Source organism: Tyto alba, unplaced genomic scaffold, assembly GCF_018691265.1.
Source record: "Tyto alba isolate M040663 unplaced genomic scaffold, T.alba_DEE_v4.0 Super-Scaffold_22, whole genome shotgun sequence".
NCBI lineage: Eukaryota > Metazoa > Chordata > Aves > Strigiformes > Tytonidae > Tyto > Tyto alba.
This window is the reverse complement of record NW_024881296.1, coordinates 17,183,958-17,203,739: the sequence shown is the minus strand read 5'-3', so window position 1 is coordinate 17,203,739 and position 19,782 is coordinate 17,183,958. Positions and strand designations below refer to the sequence as shown.

At 36.8% G+C, this 19,782-nt stretch overlaps 1 protein-coding gene across 1 annotated transcript in view; it reads right to left on the bottom strand.

Annotated features, from left to right (window-relative positions):
• PRKN (parkin RBR E3 ubiquitin protein ligase) overlaps positions 1-19,782 on the bottom strand; it is a 543,490-nt gene that overhangs the window by 127,711 nt on the left and 395,997 nt on the right. The window contains exon 7 of the mRNA XM_033011713.2: positions 5,844-5,905. Coding sequence (XP_032867604.2) covers positions 5,844-5,905 — 62 coding nt within the window. The remainder of the gene's footprint in view (positions 1-5,843; positions 5,906-19,782) is intronic.

Sequence of the window (19,782 nt, the reverse complement as noted above, 5' to 3'; positions counted from 1 at the left end):
TCAGAAGGGCTCTACCCTTGCTACACACCTGTATTTTATAAAAAATACTTTAAAAATTCAATTACTGTTAAATGATTTCTGTCCATGATGTGTTATGTTAATACTAGATTTTCATATCTCCTAAAGTTACAGCTCACAGGAAAACCTAGCAGAAGCCCACACCACCTTCATACAGCATGGGGATGTGCATCTGTAGATTTTCAAAACAGGGTATTCCTTTGAATAAATTTTCCCCAAATAGAAAGGTAATGTGGAAAAAAAAAAAAAAAAAGAGCCCCCATTCAGGCTTGCTGTGCTTCTGGGGATATAAATGCCCACAACATTTCTAAAGAAAAAGTGAGTAGTGATATGAATTGCAGTGGTAGCTGATAGGAGAGATCTGTTAAAATTGATCATTCCCTTGTCAAAATATCAAGAAACTGGCCAATACATTCTGCAAAGTTGTCAGGGAAGATGATATAGCAGAGAAGCGCAGCTATACATTACTTAGCAGCTTCTCTTCCTGCCACTAGCACATCATCTGATTCATCTGTGCTGTGACCTGTTGGGGGCACTCAGGTATAGCAACATATTGCTTGCTCTTGTGTTATTTGTTTTCCCTTCCAGCCTTCAGATGTAGTTGCTATTTTATTCATGAATCACGATATTCCGTTTAAACAATTAAACAAGATTTTTTTAATCACTTTGGGGAGGATTGAGAAGTTTCTCAGAGAGTCATTAGGGAGACTCCATAACAGTTCACTGCAAGTCATCTTGCTATGTTGGTATATTGTAGTGTTTAGGTCTGAATTACAGTACTCTCTCTGCTGTCTCTGGCACTAGCTTTTTGAATTACCTGCCTTCCACTGTATTTGGACAGAGCTCATACTTAGTGCACCTTTAACATTTTTGTAAGCAGCTTGTACTATCACCACTTGTAGAACCATTTGCATTTACTAGCAGAGACAGCCAGACTGACAGGCAAATAGCTACCACAGGAGACTAACTTTCTTATATTGTGCTATTTTTCAGTAGCTCCCTAGTTAATAAATCTTTCATCCCAATCCTGAATGTATCTCAGGTATCTATGAAATGAAGCAGTTAGCCAGCAGGTTGGACTGCATCCATTATGCTAGGGGAAAATGATGGATTATGAACAGTGAGATCAAATTGCAAGAAAAAGCTCAACAGAGCTAAGGACAGTTAGGAGGCTTCATGTTTTATCTTTCCTAGAGCTGCACATCCAGGAAACTCTCTATCTTGTACAGACCTTTGTGCACTGGGAAGGTCTGTGAAAAGGAGATCCAAACTAAACCAGTCAAGGCTGCTTTTGGAGACTTTTCTAGGTCAGGATCTCTGGCACCTTCTCAAAGGGTCAAGTATCAAGTAGGGTAGCAATCTGTTGCTAAATATATTTGTGTTGCATATTAAACCATTTACTCTGGAAGCTGATTTTATGTGGTAAGTTAGGTATACACAATGCATATCATGTACCAGGGAAGCTTGTACTCTTCTAATTTACTATGCAGACTATGACCACCTCTTTCCATAAAGTCTAAAAACAATTGCCTCTTTAGAATCTTGTTGCCTCCAACTAAACTTTAAAAGACTTTCCAGCTAGAATGAATTTCCCATAATGTATGTTTCTGAGGGAAAAAAAGATATGAGAGTTTTCCATGTTCAGGAGAGTACAGAGAAGTTTGACTATTTGGACAACTGTTTTATTATTAAAGGACTCCTTTTAGGAAATATTAATGAGCAACTCTTCATGCTTCAAGTTAAACAAAAAGCCTTTTTTTCTGAGCATTAGTTTTCCTTTAATGCTTAGCCTTAGATAAAGAAACATTTTATTTGGATAGACAGACAGACTGGTAGACACATGGTTTTGAGTAATTTGATCCTACAAGATGCTCAAAACATTTCTCTCTTAATGACATAAACAAAAATTATATATGGTCAGTATTTACAGGAAACAAATACTTGATGAACAAAAGGTAGACACCAGGGGTTTGTACTAGGAACAGTTGCTTCATTTTAATTTGACTGAAATTTGGTTGATAAAAGTAAGAGAGTTGATGAAGCAGACTTCGGTAAGGCATTTGTCTTGCTGATGCCTGCCACATATTAAGAGGATGAAAACTTAGTTGTCTGGCACGTCTAAAACATAATTATAAATGGGCAATCATTATTAAGCAAGTGTGCTTCCAAAACGGTCCTGAAAGTATTGATTCATGGCCTTATGCCATCTAAAATTTTTATCAATGACTTGGAAGAAAACCAAGAACAGAATATCAGTGATAAAGATTGTACGCAATTTGAGAAGAGGAAGTAATGAACATGTAACATGGACAGTTAAGTTCATGTTACAGGGGTATCTGAACTGTGGATAAACTAGGTTTAAACAAACAACTTATTTTTCAGCACAGCCACATGTAAAGTTATTTTTCTAGGAAGAAACTATTACCCACAATTGCAGAAAGGGATTTCTGTCTGGGAAGCAGTGTGATGGATCATGAGCTGGATCTGAACTATGTCCATCCACATCCAAAAGCACTAAAGCACCTCTTAGATGCATATATAGAAGTCTCCAGGAGGGAAATTATATTCCTTATTGGGTAGCCGTTGGTTTAACTGGAACCCACAAGTTCCAGTGGGAGTGTCCACTTCAAACTGAAAGGTTCCTTTATTCTGTCTGAAACATATTTAGCTGACAGTCTGTCTAACGAACAGACTTCCTTTTGCTGTATACGCAATTGTTTTAGTCCTGTTTCAGGGTAATGGTGTTTTTTTTCTGAAATGCATCCATAGGTTGAAGTAATTTTTGATTATGATGATCACCTATAGCCTTGTGACAGGACAAAGGGAACTGGAAATGTAAATGATCTGGACACTGGGGGATAGAAGATATGCAATGTAGGGAGGATACTGGTCCTGATAGAGTGGCAGAAAGAAAAGAGGCTGGAAATTTTTTGTCATTCGCTACTGAGAGGTATAATAGGATCTAATGTCTGCAAGTGATTTGTAAACAAAGAATGGATGTTTTTCTAGGCAATATACTCCAGTTTAAACAAGAATTAATCCAGGAAAGTCATGTAATGTGTATTCTAAAGGAGATCAGAACAGATTATCACAATAGTCCATTCTACTTTTTAAATCTGGCTTTAAATACATAAGCATTTTAAAAATAAATCAAGATTGGACATGAAGCAGTAACTTGCCCCTATTACTCTTTGACTGTTGCTTGCAGTGGTATAACATGTATGTTGTTGATAATACTGAAATTTTAAGTAGTCTGATTAAAACCGTTATAATTAATTATGATATTTTTGCTATCTAGTATGCATGGTAATAGAAAAAGACACACTTTGGATCTTTTTAAAACGCAAATATATAACTAAAGAAATATAAGAAAAAATTAGTTATCCATGTGAATAAGGACTTTTCCTGAAATTAGTTTATTTCTTCATTTAGATTTAATTTTTTTTACTTTGATTTTGCACCAAATTCTCACTATCTGTGAAAGTATGTGCTAACTTGAAGCAAGAGCTACTGCCATCATCAGTAGACTCATTATAACAATGCTTTTGTAGGGATGGAATATAATTGCAATATTCTTTAGAGTTGTATGGGTTTATGGAATAATTCAAGCCTCATTAAAATGTTCATCACTTGCAAAGACATTAGTTAAGACTGTAATGATAACCACTGTATCCAAATAACCTGTTGGTGTAGCCAGTTTCAGAGAAAGGCAAATGCTTATAGGTCAGATCCATTCTGCAGAACAACTTTATATCTGCATAGTTTTGTGCTCCTAATGCATGATGACAAAAATTTTTCATCCATTTAGGTGTATTCTATACAAAGAGTAGTAATTTTGTCATGAAAGTCCGAAAGAATACCAAAAATATTCCAAGTGGCAAAAATACTGTATGTATTTGATTAGTGGGGCTTTCCTCATCAAACTCCTCTACTCTCTTCTAGACTTCTCTTAGTATTGGACAGAAATTAATTATCTTTTCTTTTGTTGTTCCTCGTGTTTTACATGATCCCACTTTTGAGATTTGTATGACCATTTAATTTGATACTCTTAGTGCAATGGTCTAAGGGTAGGTGAGTGGAACAAAGAAAGTATTAAGATTACATGAACAATCTTAAATCTGACATTTCCTAGTGTCTGAATTCCTCATTTGCACTCTTAATTCTTCAGCCTTCATTTTTATATCTACCACTTCCTTTTCTAAAAATCAAACAGAAAAAAAAGGAAGTCCATCAATTAAATTATATTGCTCTGTTAGTGATTATTATCAAGGCTGAGGTCTACAACTCCATCCTCAGAGCTCTGCCAGTAGAGCTACCAAACTCTGTCTGGTTCAGCCCTCTCCCTCATACTTACAGTCTCTTGGTTTAGGCATTCCCTACTTTTTCCTTCAAATCTCTTTGTCCCACTCCTCCTACTATGCTTAACTTCACCTCCTCATGCAGCTCATTACATACAGATCTTCCTTTATTTACCAGTCTTTTTATCAAGTTTCCATATTTGGTCATTTCCTTCCAGTCCTTGGTCCCAGCTCCTTGTCAGACCCTTATCCCTACCATTCTGGTTTCTATACCTACCCTTTTTCACCAGCCCAGTGTCTCCAAGTGCCCTGAAGCTTCATCTTACTCTGCCCTCTATTTGTCATTTGGCTCTAACCAGTCTCTTGGCTTCATCAATCCTGGCCATATTTTTTTTTATTTCCTCTTCCTAAATCCTCAATCTCACCAGATTCCTGCTTCTAGTATCTTCTTTGGCCTAGTCTGTTTTCTGTAATTTTTTCCATTCCTGCCAGAGAAAACCTGCTACACTCCCTTCATACTGCCTTATTGCTGAGGAAAAGCTGAGTCCCTGAGGAATTTGGTTTTTGACTTTCTATAACAACTCAAGTGGATGACTGGTGGAGGATAACTGGAAGACTATAAAATATACCAGCAGCCCTAACTAATAAAAAAAGGGAAAGGAGAAGCAACAGGGTGTTCTTGACAATATAATCTGATCTAAAAACTAATAAACCAGACTTTGAATTAACATTTCAGGAACTGCTCCTATGTCTGTCACAGCCCTCATATAACCTTGTACAAGTCCCTTGGTGCCAGGTTCATTAAAAGATGCAGATATTCTCATGTACAACACAGTAATACTAAGCTTTCAGGTCTTCAGCTTCTAGTATTTGCAACCCTATGTCAGGCAGTTAGGCTTTTATAAGCAGTGCATTAGGAGAGATACTTCAGAAACAAAGACAACTTGAATTTCAGAATCATTGAGCATTTGAAAATTCAACTTGTCTTTCAAAATTTAAGGGCATTTTCTCAGTATCTCTGTACATTAATTTCATTATTGACAAAATAATATCTATGACCATCTTTTGAGTGTTGTGGAGCATACTTCACTTATGCTTTCCTAAGATCCCTCTACAGAAATAGTTTTCTGAGTGCAAAGCACAGCCAAAACTATGAATGAGAAACACACTTTTAAAAGAGAAAAAAGGCCACAAAAAGAGACGGATAATATAATGAGTAGTTGTAAGTATCAATCCCTTAGATTATTTGTCTATCTGCTGCTATAGAGAGCCTGTTTACTGCTGTAGTCGAAAGCCAAAACGCAGTGGCAGGTAGCAGATGTACCAATTAATAACCTGTCAAGGCTGATGGATAGAATGGGAAAAAAAAAAAAAATCTCACATATATCTCCTGTGTGTTTTTTTCCCCACGTTTCAGGTCAGTGGGGGTCATGAGATACACTCTGCCTCCCTCGAGAGAGATGAAACTGTCTCATTAGCGTCTATCTTTCATGACATTAAGACGCTGCCTTTGAGCTGCTAACTCACCTGTTCTTCTCCTAGAATCCTGAAGTGATGAAGCTCTTTAATCAAGGAGTCCGGACAGCCAGCTGTTGGAAAGAAACAAAAATAGGAATTTTAGAGCTTCCTGTCAGTGCAGTTTCAGCATAAGTTACATAGATGCAGAGGATATAATATACAGATTACCTTAGATAAAGAAGATTAGAAAGATTAGCCATGGTTCTGTGGGCACCAGAATGCTGAAAACCATCTATCAAATAATCCTTCCACATTTCCGAGCACGCTACCAAGAATGCTTAGAAAGGTTATATTCTGAATATTTTAGCCCTTTCCCCAAAGGACTACAAACAAAAGCAAGATGAAAAGGGCAGCACTGTCTGCCAGATATCACCAGCCCCTTAGTGTAAGCCAAAAGCCTGTTAAAAGAGGATCTCACATCAAAACCTTGGAGCTGCCCAAAGCTGAATTCTGACTCACACACCAGGTTTGGACTCATTTCTAAGCATAATAGGGGCTTTCCCTGATTCCATGAAGGATTTCATAGGCCCCACAGATCACTTTAATTTTGGCTGTCACAATTATAACCCATTTCATAAATATGTAGTTGTCACCCACAGGTGTAATGCAAAAACCAACTACGCAGGCAGGAGAGTGATTTGCCAGAACTTTGTAATCAGATTAATGTTCAATCACGACATTTTCACATCTGTACCAGCTAGTAAGAAACAATACGCCAAGCACTTTATTGACCTGTTCAGACTGTGATTACCTTCCCGGTGATGAAATCCAAGCCTGCTATTCACTTTTGTGCACTACTAGACTCATTTCTGGCAAGGGATAAAAGTGCAGGCAGTGAAAGCAATAGAGGCTTTATTCTTCTTACCATAAATTGAAGCATCTGCTTGTGATCAGAGAAAATTCCTTGCAAGGAATTAAGAGCATAGTTCTCCCCAGAACATGGGAGGAATTAAGACTTTTATCAACCTTCTTTTCTGCTGATGCAACTACAGACAGCTACCTCTCACTCTTAATGTCTGCCATTAAAAGGATGCAAATGAATTTGGAGACAGTTTTCAGGAAATCTCCATAAGCACTGTGGTTTCGCTCAAAGCCAATGAGGCATGACCTACACTCACAGCTTCTGTTGGCATAGCTGTCTTAGAGATACAAAGGGAAAAGCCTTTACACTTGCAAGCAACATAATTATAAACACAAAAATCCTACTATAGATAGGATTATACTAGTACAAGTCTTCTACCAGTACAACATTTTCTACTTAGGGAACTCATTTAAATGATATTCAAATCAGCTTTTTGCTGGTAAGTGCTTTCTCCATTCAGAGGAGGTACAGGTGGAGAATGCATCATCAGCGTGACTTCATCAGCAAAGGCTTTCAAAGGTATCCAAGGTTTAAGATGGCCACAGTTTAAGCATATGGTAAGAATTATCTATTCATGGCTTGTCTCTTATTAAATATTACTATTTCTCCCTGCATAATAAACCCCATTAGATTCTTATAGGCTTCTTTCTACCCACCTCTTCCCTCCTCTCACACACAAGGATATTCACATCTTTGCTTGTGTGAGTTTTAGCTCTGAGTAATTCTTCCTTAATGGGTTTTTATTCTCAACTTCTAGGGCTACAACACCTGTATCACCTTTAATTCCCTCTCCTCATTTCACCCATGCTTAGGTTCTCACTGTTTATTCTGTTTCTTGTTCTCAATGCATTTAAAGTTGTCCTTACTACTTTCTCCACAGAATCACTGCTATGCAGCATTTTTCTGTTCATTTTTACTCGGATTCACATCTCCACCTTTCAGCTCATCCAAACATTGAATGTATCAACTCTAACTGTCTCTCTAACTTCTTGATGTGAGTCCTGACTTGTTGTCCAGAGTTGTTGGCTCCTCTTGTTTCAGATCAGAACTCACTGCAAAAAAGACAGTTCCTCTCTCTTACGCTCAAGTTCTTATGTAATTATTAATTTTTTTCTACATGTAATTTCCCCTGAAAACATTTGCGTTGATTGTATACTGCTATAGGAATTTCAAAGTGTGGAGGATAATTATGATTTCATGTAATACTGTCTGTTAATCTTTGACAGATGTTAGTTTGTAACACCAACTAAACTGTCTTCTTGTTTCTTTTTGTAGCATTTACAGCTTCTTCAACCAATCATTTCTTTCTTCCCTCTTATCCTTTCCAATATATTGTTCACTGGATCCCTTAAGATGGGAAAGTTTCCCTTTTCTTGTCTAGCAAGAACTTTTTATCTTTCCCTTCTCCTTGAAATCATATTTCCTGAATGCCTATTTCTCCTAGAAATCCATCCCATTCATCCCATATAATCTCCCCTATGTGAACTGCTTACATGCATTCTCCCTTTATTCCATGTTAGAGACTATAAACAGTTTGGAAAAAAGGATTGTTAAAAGATGTGTAAAAGTATGAAGATATATATAGATGTATATATAAACACATATATGTTTAAGTGTTACTAGTTGTCCACTGCTGCATCCTCTTCCCAATACAGTTTGTATAGTCATAGTATATACATTTTGTGTAGTCTATTTTTCAGAGACTTGCCCAATCTAGTTTTCAATCTCTTCATAGTCCAGACTTTCACTGGATCTCAAAAGTCGATTATACAAGAGATCCATAAGTTACTAGCAAAGAAGGAGAGAGTGCTTAAAGACCATGTCACTCTTGGCATTAGGCCTACCAGCAACAATGAGTTCAGAAATGTCAAATGCGTGCAATACTAAATTACAGTGATTCACGCTAACAGTCCGCTGTCTGTAAGAAGTCCTTTCAGATCTTCACATTGCAGAAGAAATAATTTGAAGAAACAATGGAAATTATTGTGGTCAAACAATAAGTTGAGAAAAAAATTGAAATAAAGAAGAAATATGGAAAACAAACAAAAAAGAAGATCCAAACATCTTCCTTTCTTTTGGGATTTTTCTGGATGTATTTCTGATATTTCCGATTTCTACTTTAATTTCTTCTGTTCTGTAAGCAGATCTTTGTAAAACATGCTCCAACACTGTGACCCATTTTTACCAAATAACTGGGAGTTTTGAAAGTCTTAGATGATGTTAAATTCCTGGACTGTGACTAGAGACCGTTCCATAAATAAAAAGATTAAAACTCACCTATTCTGCTGAAAAGCATTAAGAACTATTTGTCATCTCACCCACAAAACCACCCCTATATCCATTCACATATTCATGTATATGCAACCACACTTGGCGACTTGAAAACTATCAGAAGTTAAGCAGTGAGGTTCACTGGAAAATTGTGCACACCAAAGGTTAAAAGAGAAACATATTTTCTGAGTCTCTGATATGCAACTAGCACATGCCACATGAAATAAATAATCTGCACTTTACAGATTTCTGTTATTTTGTGTAGAATGCTTTGAGGATTAGCTTTTATACCCTCTGTAGTACAGAATCCTTTATAATCTACGGTCTCAGCAATTACTGAAACTTTCTATTTCCCTCTTCCCCATTACTACTTGAAAAAGTATAGGCATACATGAAATTTCCACAGACATAAACTGAACCATAGGTACATTAAATAAATCAATCAATAACAATTACACATAGGAGTGTTAAAAGGAAATGATGCAAAAACATGGACAACTGACTTCGACCAGAAGCCAAAATTCAGGAGTGAGGATGTCTGCAGGCTGATGAAATATCAGCTAAATTGTTTATTGGTTTCCTCTTTCAACTCACATTTAAAACTATGTGTTTCATATGCTCTTGGCTACAATGGCTGTTACAGGTTTTTGCTAACTGTGAAGGCAGAGCAAGATGTAAGAAATATAAAATTGATGCAAAACTTTAGGATTTTTATACCACTTTTTCCTCTGACATAGCTCCATTGACCTCAAAGCAATAAGAGCCATTAAACTAATGTGATGTTTTAGGAATGAGCTTGAGTCTAAGCAGGAAACTAAGTTATGAAGGGATGATATCCAGTTCAAAGCACCGGCAGCTTTATAAACTCACCACAAGTAATTTCTTTGTTTGTATTTAAGCATTTATTACTTAAATTAAATTTAAGAATATTATTTGCTTATGAATGTTCCATCATACCCCAGATTGCTTGTTTGAATAATTTTGTGGTTGCTTGATTCTCATATTGCTTTATTATTTAACTCAAAATACTGCACTTATGAATGAAAGGTACATTCAAAGTTACTGAAATATGCAACTTCAAATTTACAATTTACATTGTGGTACTCCCTTCATAAAGATATAAGGCTATTTTTAATCTGTTCATAGATGTATCTCCAAGAAAATAATAAAGAAGCAAAATTTAGGAAGAACAGTTTAATGTCTCCTAACACCATAAATTCCTTGATTTCAACTGGTCTTAACACACATTTACAGCTATACTTGTAATTAAACTATGATTCTAACTACTACCAATTTAATTACCCAAATCTTCACATAATTCTTCTCAGACAGAATTAGCTTCTGGTTTTGTTTTGCTTAGAATTATCACTTTGTATGACTTATGTTCTCCAGTGAGAAGGCAAAGGAAAAATTAAATCAGCCCTTTAATATTGCCTAAACTGGCAAAATAAAAGCAAAAAAAAAGTGACTGCTGTTACAAATACAGCCAACTGATAACCAATAAAAGTTCCAGGGCCCTGACGGCACCCCCAGGCCTGGCTGTCCCTGCCTGGCCCCCCCAGGGCTCCTCACTGGCCCAGCACCCCACGTCAGCCCCTACCCCAGCGATGCCGCAGCAGGGCCGGTCTCCAGCTCCCCACAGCCCTGCCCGGCCACTGGCCCCACTGAGCCGGGCCCACTCCCAGCTCAGCCTTGGCCCATTCCCATCCCCAGGGAGGTGCCTGGGGCTGCCCCCGAGCCCCCAGCTGCCTGCTCCTGGCTGGGGGGGCAGGGGGAATGGGCTGAATTTTAGCCTCAGAGAATCATAGAAAATCAAATGACATCTTCATTAACTGTAGTTGCAAGCATATGTATCTATACTGTAGGATCATGGCTACATCTCCTACCATACGTTTGTAGCATTATTTCCTTCTTTGCATTTTAAATTTCATCTTTCCCCAAATGGTACAGTTGGGTCACATCCAATTCACTGAATTTAAACATCTAAATATTAGCTGTATGTGTCTAATATATTCATTGCACACTTCCTTTTCAGTCAATAGAAGGAAATACACACCCTCACAGGTTAATTCCCCCTGTCTGAGACAGGCCCGAAAAAGGTATCCACTTATCTCCATTAATTGAGGAGTCTAAGGCAACTAGGTAAGATTTACACAAGTAACTTTTAGACTTTTAAGGTTAGATGAGCTTAATTTCACCCAACAGCTGTGATCCCAACCATTTCTGCACACAAATTTGAGCATGTAAATTTTCCCATCATATTTAGCTCCATGTAAACTTAGCATTTACATTATGGACACAGTTGTAACTTCCATTTCTCTCACTTAAAATTTGTCTGCATCAACACTTGTTAATTCTGAAAAGTACATACCCTTTTGTGAGCTCTGAACATAACCATGTAAGAATATCTATCAGTGTCCTTCAAAGGATATCTTTCCACAGTGCTAATTGTTAAACTGAGCTTGTAACTGAAAAGCGTTTCAAATACATGAGAATAACTGTTTCATGCTTAGAAAGTTAATGGACATGTGTCTTTTTTTTTTTTTTTTTCTGATTGTTCCACATAGAATTATACTTAACTTGAGTACAGATATGAAAAACTTTCCATATTCCAAAAGTTTGGATATGCAACACTCTGATAGCAGTATTTGCTATATAGCAATGGTTATATATATATATATATTTATAGGCAATTGTACACTGCTCTGTTGTGCATGCACAGCAAGGAATGGTGGCAAGGGAACCTTGCAGCTCTGAGGTGCTTGTTATAGCAGGTATCCACCCAGAGCACAGGCAACCTCTAGGTACAGTGGGACACAGCAGCTGGGACTCCACACTTAGGGTACAAGCACTCAGCACAGCCCAGCCCAGCCCAAGCAACTCTACTGAACAATCAGGAATGACAGAAAGAGCCCTGCACTGTGTGCGATAACAATGGGAATGGTAACAGGGTAGCAAGAAGAGTGAGTCGGGCTAGAGTGTCACACAAAACTTAACAGGTTTGAAATCCCATAATCAGTGTGCATTTTCCCAGTCTCTTCCAACCTGTTCAACTAATTGGAATATTGGTGTAAAAAAATACAGCTTTCTGCCTTGTCTTTTCCAGTGGAAAGCAAACCTGTGCTGGTGACAGTGCGGTCACTTTTATGAGAACTGACAGTGATTTCAAAGTATAAAGTGACTTCACTGTGCTTGTAATTAAATGTTCTGATGTTTCGGGTGACCTTTCCTCGTTTTTGATGTTATGTGAACACGAACAAAGACAAAACTAAGGAGAGTGTCTGGAATGTATAAATACTTTACCGAAAAGATTAAAAGATATCATGAAGAATATCAAGTATGTAATTCACAGAATATAAGTGCATATGCCTATCTTTGGAATACTGCTTGTGCATTGTGAAAGATGTAGAAATATTTTCTCACATATCCCACAGAAGTGTATTATAATCATTATCACATTTTTTTTTACAAATTTCATGAGCAATACTTTTGTAAATAGTACATTATTGAGGTTTTTTCCTCTGTTGTTACCTAGATAATTTTCTAATGTAACCAAATTTAAAGCTTCATTAATTTGTAGACATACACTGGTGTTTACAGATATCTTCCTCTGTATAAGAAAGATTTAATTTTTAAAGAAAGGAAGGTGATAAAACTGTTCTGTGAATAATTTGTCATCTCAAATCCCAAGCCTTACTTTTGCAGGTCTTAAAATGCAGGGGATTCACTTGAACACACAACTTTATCTGGAAGATCAATTATTGCTAACCACCATTAATCATAAAATCACACATCAGAATCAAAACCCTCTCATGAAATCAGCTTGTAATCACTAAGCTTACCTATTGATTTATTATTAACAAAAGGTCTTATTTATTTACTTTCTGAATTCTCAATGTTGATCATGCATTTGAGCCACATTTGCAAACTGAAATTGTCTGACCCATTACCTCATGCTTCTGCTTCCAACACCTATTTTGGTGATCTATTGTGATTGGGGTATGTTCAAGTCATGGAACATTTTTCCCCAAGGAAGAAAACCAATCGACTTTTTGTTCAACAGATGCACAGTGGTTATCCCCTTGCCTCACCTATAGGTATCAGAACTTTTCTCAGCAAGTATAATATGCCTTATCTATAGATCTATTTCAAAATGCTACAAGGAGCATTCAGCCTGTTGGACACACTAAAACATTTGATGATTTATTTTTTTGTAAATATATGGTTGACTGCAGTTAGCAGTATATTTACAAATTGGGAGACAATCCTTTAGTACCCAAATTGTATAAATCTTGCACTGTTCACCTTACAATCGTTGTAAGAAATAACATCCAGTAAAAACTACAAAGTAAAGTAAAAAATTACATGGGGTTCTTTACCTGTACTCATGCCATTTTGATAACATCAGTTTGCAGATGATATTTTTCTGTACAGTAATCTATATAAGAAGATAGCAAGGTAAAACAAATAAATGCCTGAAAAGAGACATATTAGAGTCTTTCAATAGTATAGATTTCTTTGGGAAAAAATATAAAAGGACATATTTTCAAAAGCAAGAAGTATTGAATTCCATCCTTTCAAAGTCAGCAGGCATGTATTTAGACTGCAAAGCTCAGCCCTGCAGTTGGACAATGCTAAACCAGAGAGCATAACAGGCAATACTTGCACGTGGTTTACATACCGAGGTCAAAATGGCAAAGGTCTTTCCCGTAAGTATTTCAAAGTCTCTCTAAATCTACAAATGGTGGGGCAGTTCTTCAGCTCAAGCAAAGTATCATAGCAACAAGTCAATGGTGCTTACACATATTCATACTAGCAAAAAACCTGGCTATGTGCACAAAATGTAATACTTTGTTAAAAAGACTGTGCCAGTAAAGGATGTATTTAAGTACCTCCTTTTCAAAGCTTAATCTGCAATAAGAAACCTATTTGCTTTTTTTTTTTTTTTAAAAAATCAGAATTGAAATACCATTTTCTCCTGATGAATACCCCTGTCAAACAGTATTATGTTAATTTTCTTTTTTCTTGATTGACTTCTGACAGCTGAAGTCAGTAAAAAGACCTATAATTGTTTTGCTATCTAAGAGGCTGCAGAAGCTACAATACAAGGTAGCTCCATTAAAGCTTGATTGTCAGGACACAATACTTGCCTTGTTCTGACCAGTTACCAGAGGTGTCAGTTGCCCAACTGAATGGGTTACATTTTTGCTTGTATGCACTTAATTTCAAAATCATCCAAAGGTACAAAAGGTATTTTTGCTCTCATGAAGTACTTGTGAAAAAATTATGCAAAGTGACTGCAATAGAGTTGGGAAAGGATCACATAAAGTTTGACTTCTGGTAGCAAATAGAGCATCTCAGATTGGAGAAAATTCTGCTGGCCTGGCTTTCTCACATTGCACGCAGTTCTGGCCTTCACTGTGCTGCTGCTGACTGTTTTTTTAAATGATGCTTTAAAGCCAAATGACTAGAAGTAATGAACCACATTAGCCATTTTCAACTAGGGTCTTTCTTTTAATCTTTACCTCAGTAAATATCAGCAGGAATATTGAGCTGGCATTTTAGTTTAGAACCTACATCCTTGCTTGCTTTTTGCATATTTAAAACAATATTTAAACCAGACTTGAACAACTACTGTTTAGTCACATCAGCTTTCAAACCCTGAATTGTACTGATCTGCACAATGCCAGCATGCCACTGCTTGTTATTTTTGGCAGTTTTCTGTATATGCTGCACTGCTATGTGACAAACTGTTGAAAGAGTCTGTCAGAGGGGGGAAATTTACTAAAAAAAAATCAGTATTGCCCGAGAGACTAGGACTTCAGGGCAACCATGCAATAGTGCAAACATATTTGACTAATAGTCTGTACCATCTGGTTGCTTGATATTCCGGTTTAAATTATAGGCATAAATTCACCCATGCAATTCTCAGTAAAATTAGTGAATACTAAACTCATGCAACAAAACAAAATACATGCTGTCTATCTGTAATGAGAAACTGAACTACGACCTTTATTGCTCAAATACAGCAGCTCCAGAAGCAGAAATAAAAAGGAGACTCCCATCTTTCCATGCATATACTGACTTTTGTCAAAGTAAATTTTACAGAAACAACATAATTTCTTTTATTTTTTAAATGCTTCTTAATTAACAGAAGTTACTCCTACAGTTTCTTCATAACATCAGAGTCAGAAAATCAGCAGTTCTAGGGCTCCTAACGTAATCAGGTGATTTTTTTGTTTGTTTGTTTTTTAGTTGAGATACAACAGAGCCGCTCTAAACTTCTTTTGGGAGATTCAACACCTTCTGCCATATAAACCTCACTAGTGAAAATCTCATTGCCGGGATCTGGGCTGAAAGGAGCTCTCCTCTCTCAGTATACTAGGTTTTTAGCTCAACCAGCTCAATTCATGAAAGGTTTTCTCATCTTTTATTCAAAACGTAGTTGAAATCTCTAAAGCAAACTCTGTTCTCTCAAATTCTCACCTTCATGATGGCACTGGCCTTTGATGATGATCAGTACCTTTGAGAAGGCAAGCGAGAGGTCAGGAGCTTTCAGCATGTGGTGGAGACTTTATAAGAGAGACGATTGTCTTCTCAGGGAAAATCCAGCTATCCCTGAATATAAGTCAACACAAGGAAAAAATAACTATAGGAGAATTGCATTTGCCAGTTACTGAAGGGCAAGTCTTTAAAAGACTGTAATTTCTGAATGCCAGAATTAAGCAGGTAAAATATAGAAAAAGCTAAAAGGTTTCTAAACTGAAATTAAACCAAAGTTCACACAGCCATTTCCCAGCTGATGTCTTGATAACTGAAGTGTATTGTAAAGCCCAAGTGCTGAGAATCAGATTTGGAGAGTAAATATTTCTTCTCTTTCCCCTTAAAAAATGAATTAAGTAAACTGTCTGCCTATAATTTTGGGAATGACAAACGGAAATAACAGTTTCAGCTATTCATGTTGCAAAAACTTTCCGTCTCACTCATATTTTACCAAGTGAAGTTATTACACAGACTATGTAATGTAGAATAAGCCATTGTACCATCAAGGAAGACGCGGCCAGGTGCCAGAGAACAAACACAGCTTTCCATCTCTTTAATTATAAAATTAGTGTTCAAGGATATTAAAATGCAATTTTTAAAGGTTATTTTCTGTCCACAGTACAGGAAAATCAATACGCCAAGCTCAAAAAAATCTGACAGAAAAATCAAGATGCACACATGTAGGTCTCACTCTTTTACTCACACATTCATAAGCATGCACAAAATTATTATTGGAGAAAGGAGAATGGCAAACAAAATTCAGTGACCCAGAAATAGCAATGCTTTTCTTTCTACTTTTGAATTTCTTTTTTTTTTTTTTTTTTTTGGCCAGGATATGACGTCATTCTGTATAAACAGTATATAAAAAATGCTATTCCTTTAATCTGTTCAGGATTTATAAGACTTCAACATGAGCCTTTCACTGAGAGCTTAGATAAATATTTAAATTGCTACATAAATGACTCAGACTACAAGGCAAGCCCAGGCTACTCTAAAAATAAATGTTCATGGACAATAAGCCCATCCAACCAAAAGAGAATTTTAAAAAGCTATGGAATATATTATGTCTTGCAGAATAGTACAGACATATCTGGATGAATGGCTATGATTTTCTGTTTTTTTTATAGGGATTTTATGACAGAAAACCATTTCTAGAACATTAAAGAACAAAGCAATTGTCTAAATGTGACCCGTGCTCTTGTAATGGAGTTGAAATCTTAATTGTTACCTAATTCTAATATTTTTCTTTCTACTTCACAGCAGCAATACATGTATGCATATCTTATTGCTCTCAGTGAGGGAACATGGCAAAGTTCCACTTGTGAAATGAGGACGGGTTTGCATTCCACCTTAATCAGATCAAATTAGGGCAGGTGGTAACCCTGCAGGCAACATAATTATGAAAAATGCCTGTGTTCAATACAAACTGTCCTTCCAGTCTTGAGGTCTAATAGGACATCATAGTACAATCTTTTTAGATTTTACTGGCAGCTCAGACCACAGAAGACCACAGAGGGGGAACTACATACTGCTCTCATTTTTTTGTCTGTGCAAATCCAGACAAATAATACATATGTTCTTCAATATTTACTCTAACATAACAGGCAGAGTGTTCCTGTGAGTGCAAAAGCTGGTGTGGGATGAAAACTAAAGTTAAATACAGAAGAAAAAGAAATTAAGTCACTCTCTAGTCAGCTCTAATTCTAATAACATTGTGCGAGACAGGCTAATCCTGCATTACAAACAGTGATTCGTGTTTCTACTATTAAAAAACCTGACAGGCAGACATAAATACAAGAGATCATGCTGTCTGTTCATCTAACAGAAAAGAATTAGAACGACCCGAGAGCTTCCCTGAAGATAGAGAGTTAAGGATTTTTTCTGATTTTATATCGATATACTGGCCCTATTCTTGAACAGACCACTCATGATGAATAGCTGGTGAAACACGTTTGAAATAAGCTGAAAATTTAATGCAAAATTCTACTCTACATTAAAGGGATAATACAGCCAGGTTCATTTAGAATATTACTCCTCTGAAGACACCCCAAGCGCTACAATAACAAATGTTATATCAAAGATGCACTCAGCAACAAATGCAATATGAGTCTCTGCGAGGTGATTTTTCAGTATGTCAGAATTATAATATCACTCCATGGAAACAAATTAAGCAGCACAATCTCGGCTGTTGGGATCACTTTATTAGCAATGCAGTGTTTTCTCATAAAGAATGCTTTGCTTTGGATCTGTCAATGAACATCAAAGATGGCCTATCTATTTTTATGGCGCACGACTTATTATTTGTCTATGAAATAAACAAAACACTTTAACATCCGGCTCTCTTTCTGCAACAGTTCAAAAAAAATACTGAGAATAACAAAAAAAATTCCTGATTATTTTTACTGTGCAGCTGAAGTCCAGTCCACTGTATTTTTTTTTAATCAAGAGGGATAAACACTTTAGTCAGGAGCAATCAAACTGGTACATTATTACCAGTGAAGGAATACTGCTTAATTTCTCCTTGGTGGTGGAATATTTATTTTTAAATACCCACAGATTTCTGCAAAATATTGAAAAATATTCTGCTGTGGTTAGTCATCATGCAGATACACAAACTGACTTGATTTTGTCCTTTGTGAGTAAAGGAGAAAACACAGACCTCGCTGGGTGGATAGGCTCTTTCAGTGGGTCAGAGAAGGATGCTGCGCTTGCACTGAGGTCATAAATTTCCAAGGCTGTTACAATTTACCCCAAGCTCAATGGCTGCACTGGAGTAGGAACACGGGGGAAAATGTATATGCTTTACTACGTACAGGGCAGGAGAGAACCCCCACAGCTCAGCGTTATGCCATCAGACTCATCGGTACGCTGAAGTGAATTAGTGCAAGCAATTTCATGAGATTACGCTAGCAATTTAGTACAGAACAGCTGCTGCACCACACTAGAGGATACTCCTTCTAGTCTTTACTTACACGGCCACAAATAACTTCTGAGTTAATCCAGAGCAACAGCACACATCTTTTATCTTTACCACCTTACACAGAGATATGCTATGCCTTACAATTATTTGGTCACACCAAACGTTTTTTTAAACTCACAATAATTCCATTATCACAAGTCCAATATATCTTCATTAAATTAGACACTCTATATGACACTATTTCTTCTAATATTTGAATTACTTCCTATATCTAGAGCATGCACATTTTTTCCCCCAACTACATTTTTTCCTGTATTCTTTCAACAATGCAGTGTTTCTGAGCTGTGAGGCTGAAGCCAGAACAGATAGGTATAGGAGCAAATCTCCAACCTTACTACCTGCATATATGAAACCCCACAGGGTACAGAGTCCAACTGCAGATGGGTGGCGGGGGCATACATATTTTTTTTTCCCTCCCTTGGGTACGTGTATTGCTGTATCAATCATCTCCAATCAGGAATAAAAAAGTCTTTTTGAGAAATTATACCTAGTGGGATCCCAGACTCACAAAGCTTGGCATTATGAATGCTGATGCAGACACTAGAAATCAGGACTGGAATGTCGCTGACCTTGATGCTAACACTTAAGCAAGATGATAAGCCAAGTCAGAATTGATGTCCCCCCAGGAATCCCCTCTCCCTTCCACTCACAGAATCTTCCTCTTGCCCAGCCACAGAGAAACATGAGCATCTTGTGGTTTTTCTTTCCTTCTGCAAAACGGAAAGTCAAGTTATTAAAACTAACCAAAAGGTTCAGCTTTTCTTTCTCATGTAATTAAAATGCTCACTTGACTTTTCTTCATTTCAGTAGATCACCGAGTTGCAGTTGTAAAAAATAACAACACTAGGTCTCACTGTGTGTACACTTACCTTTTGACACTGTGTTAACTATTTTTTCTGTAGAGTACTCCTGAGCAGTCATTTATATGTTAAGTACTGAACTCTGTATCACTTCTGCCCTTCAATATTACATCGCTTGCTATGTATTTTCCATTTGTGTCTGTTGTGTCATGGATCAGAAATTCATTTCTTCTACTTCTGACTGGCTGCAGAGTACCATCATGCATGAAATTTCAGAGATTCTTTTTTTTTCTGACTGATAAATATTAGATATATAGCTATAAAAGCATACATAAAAGCTAAAAGCCCTTAGAATTATTTGGAGGGGAAACAAAACATCCCTTAAGCACCAAATCAGTTGGAAATTCTTCATACTGCTCTTCTATACTAATTCCTGCAGGATTTGCTTTCTATTGTAGCTTAGCTCCTGTCTGCTTCAGGAAAAAGATCTTC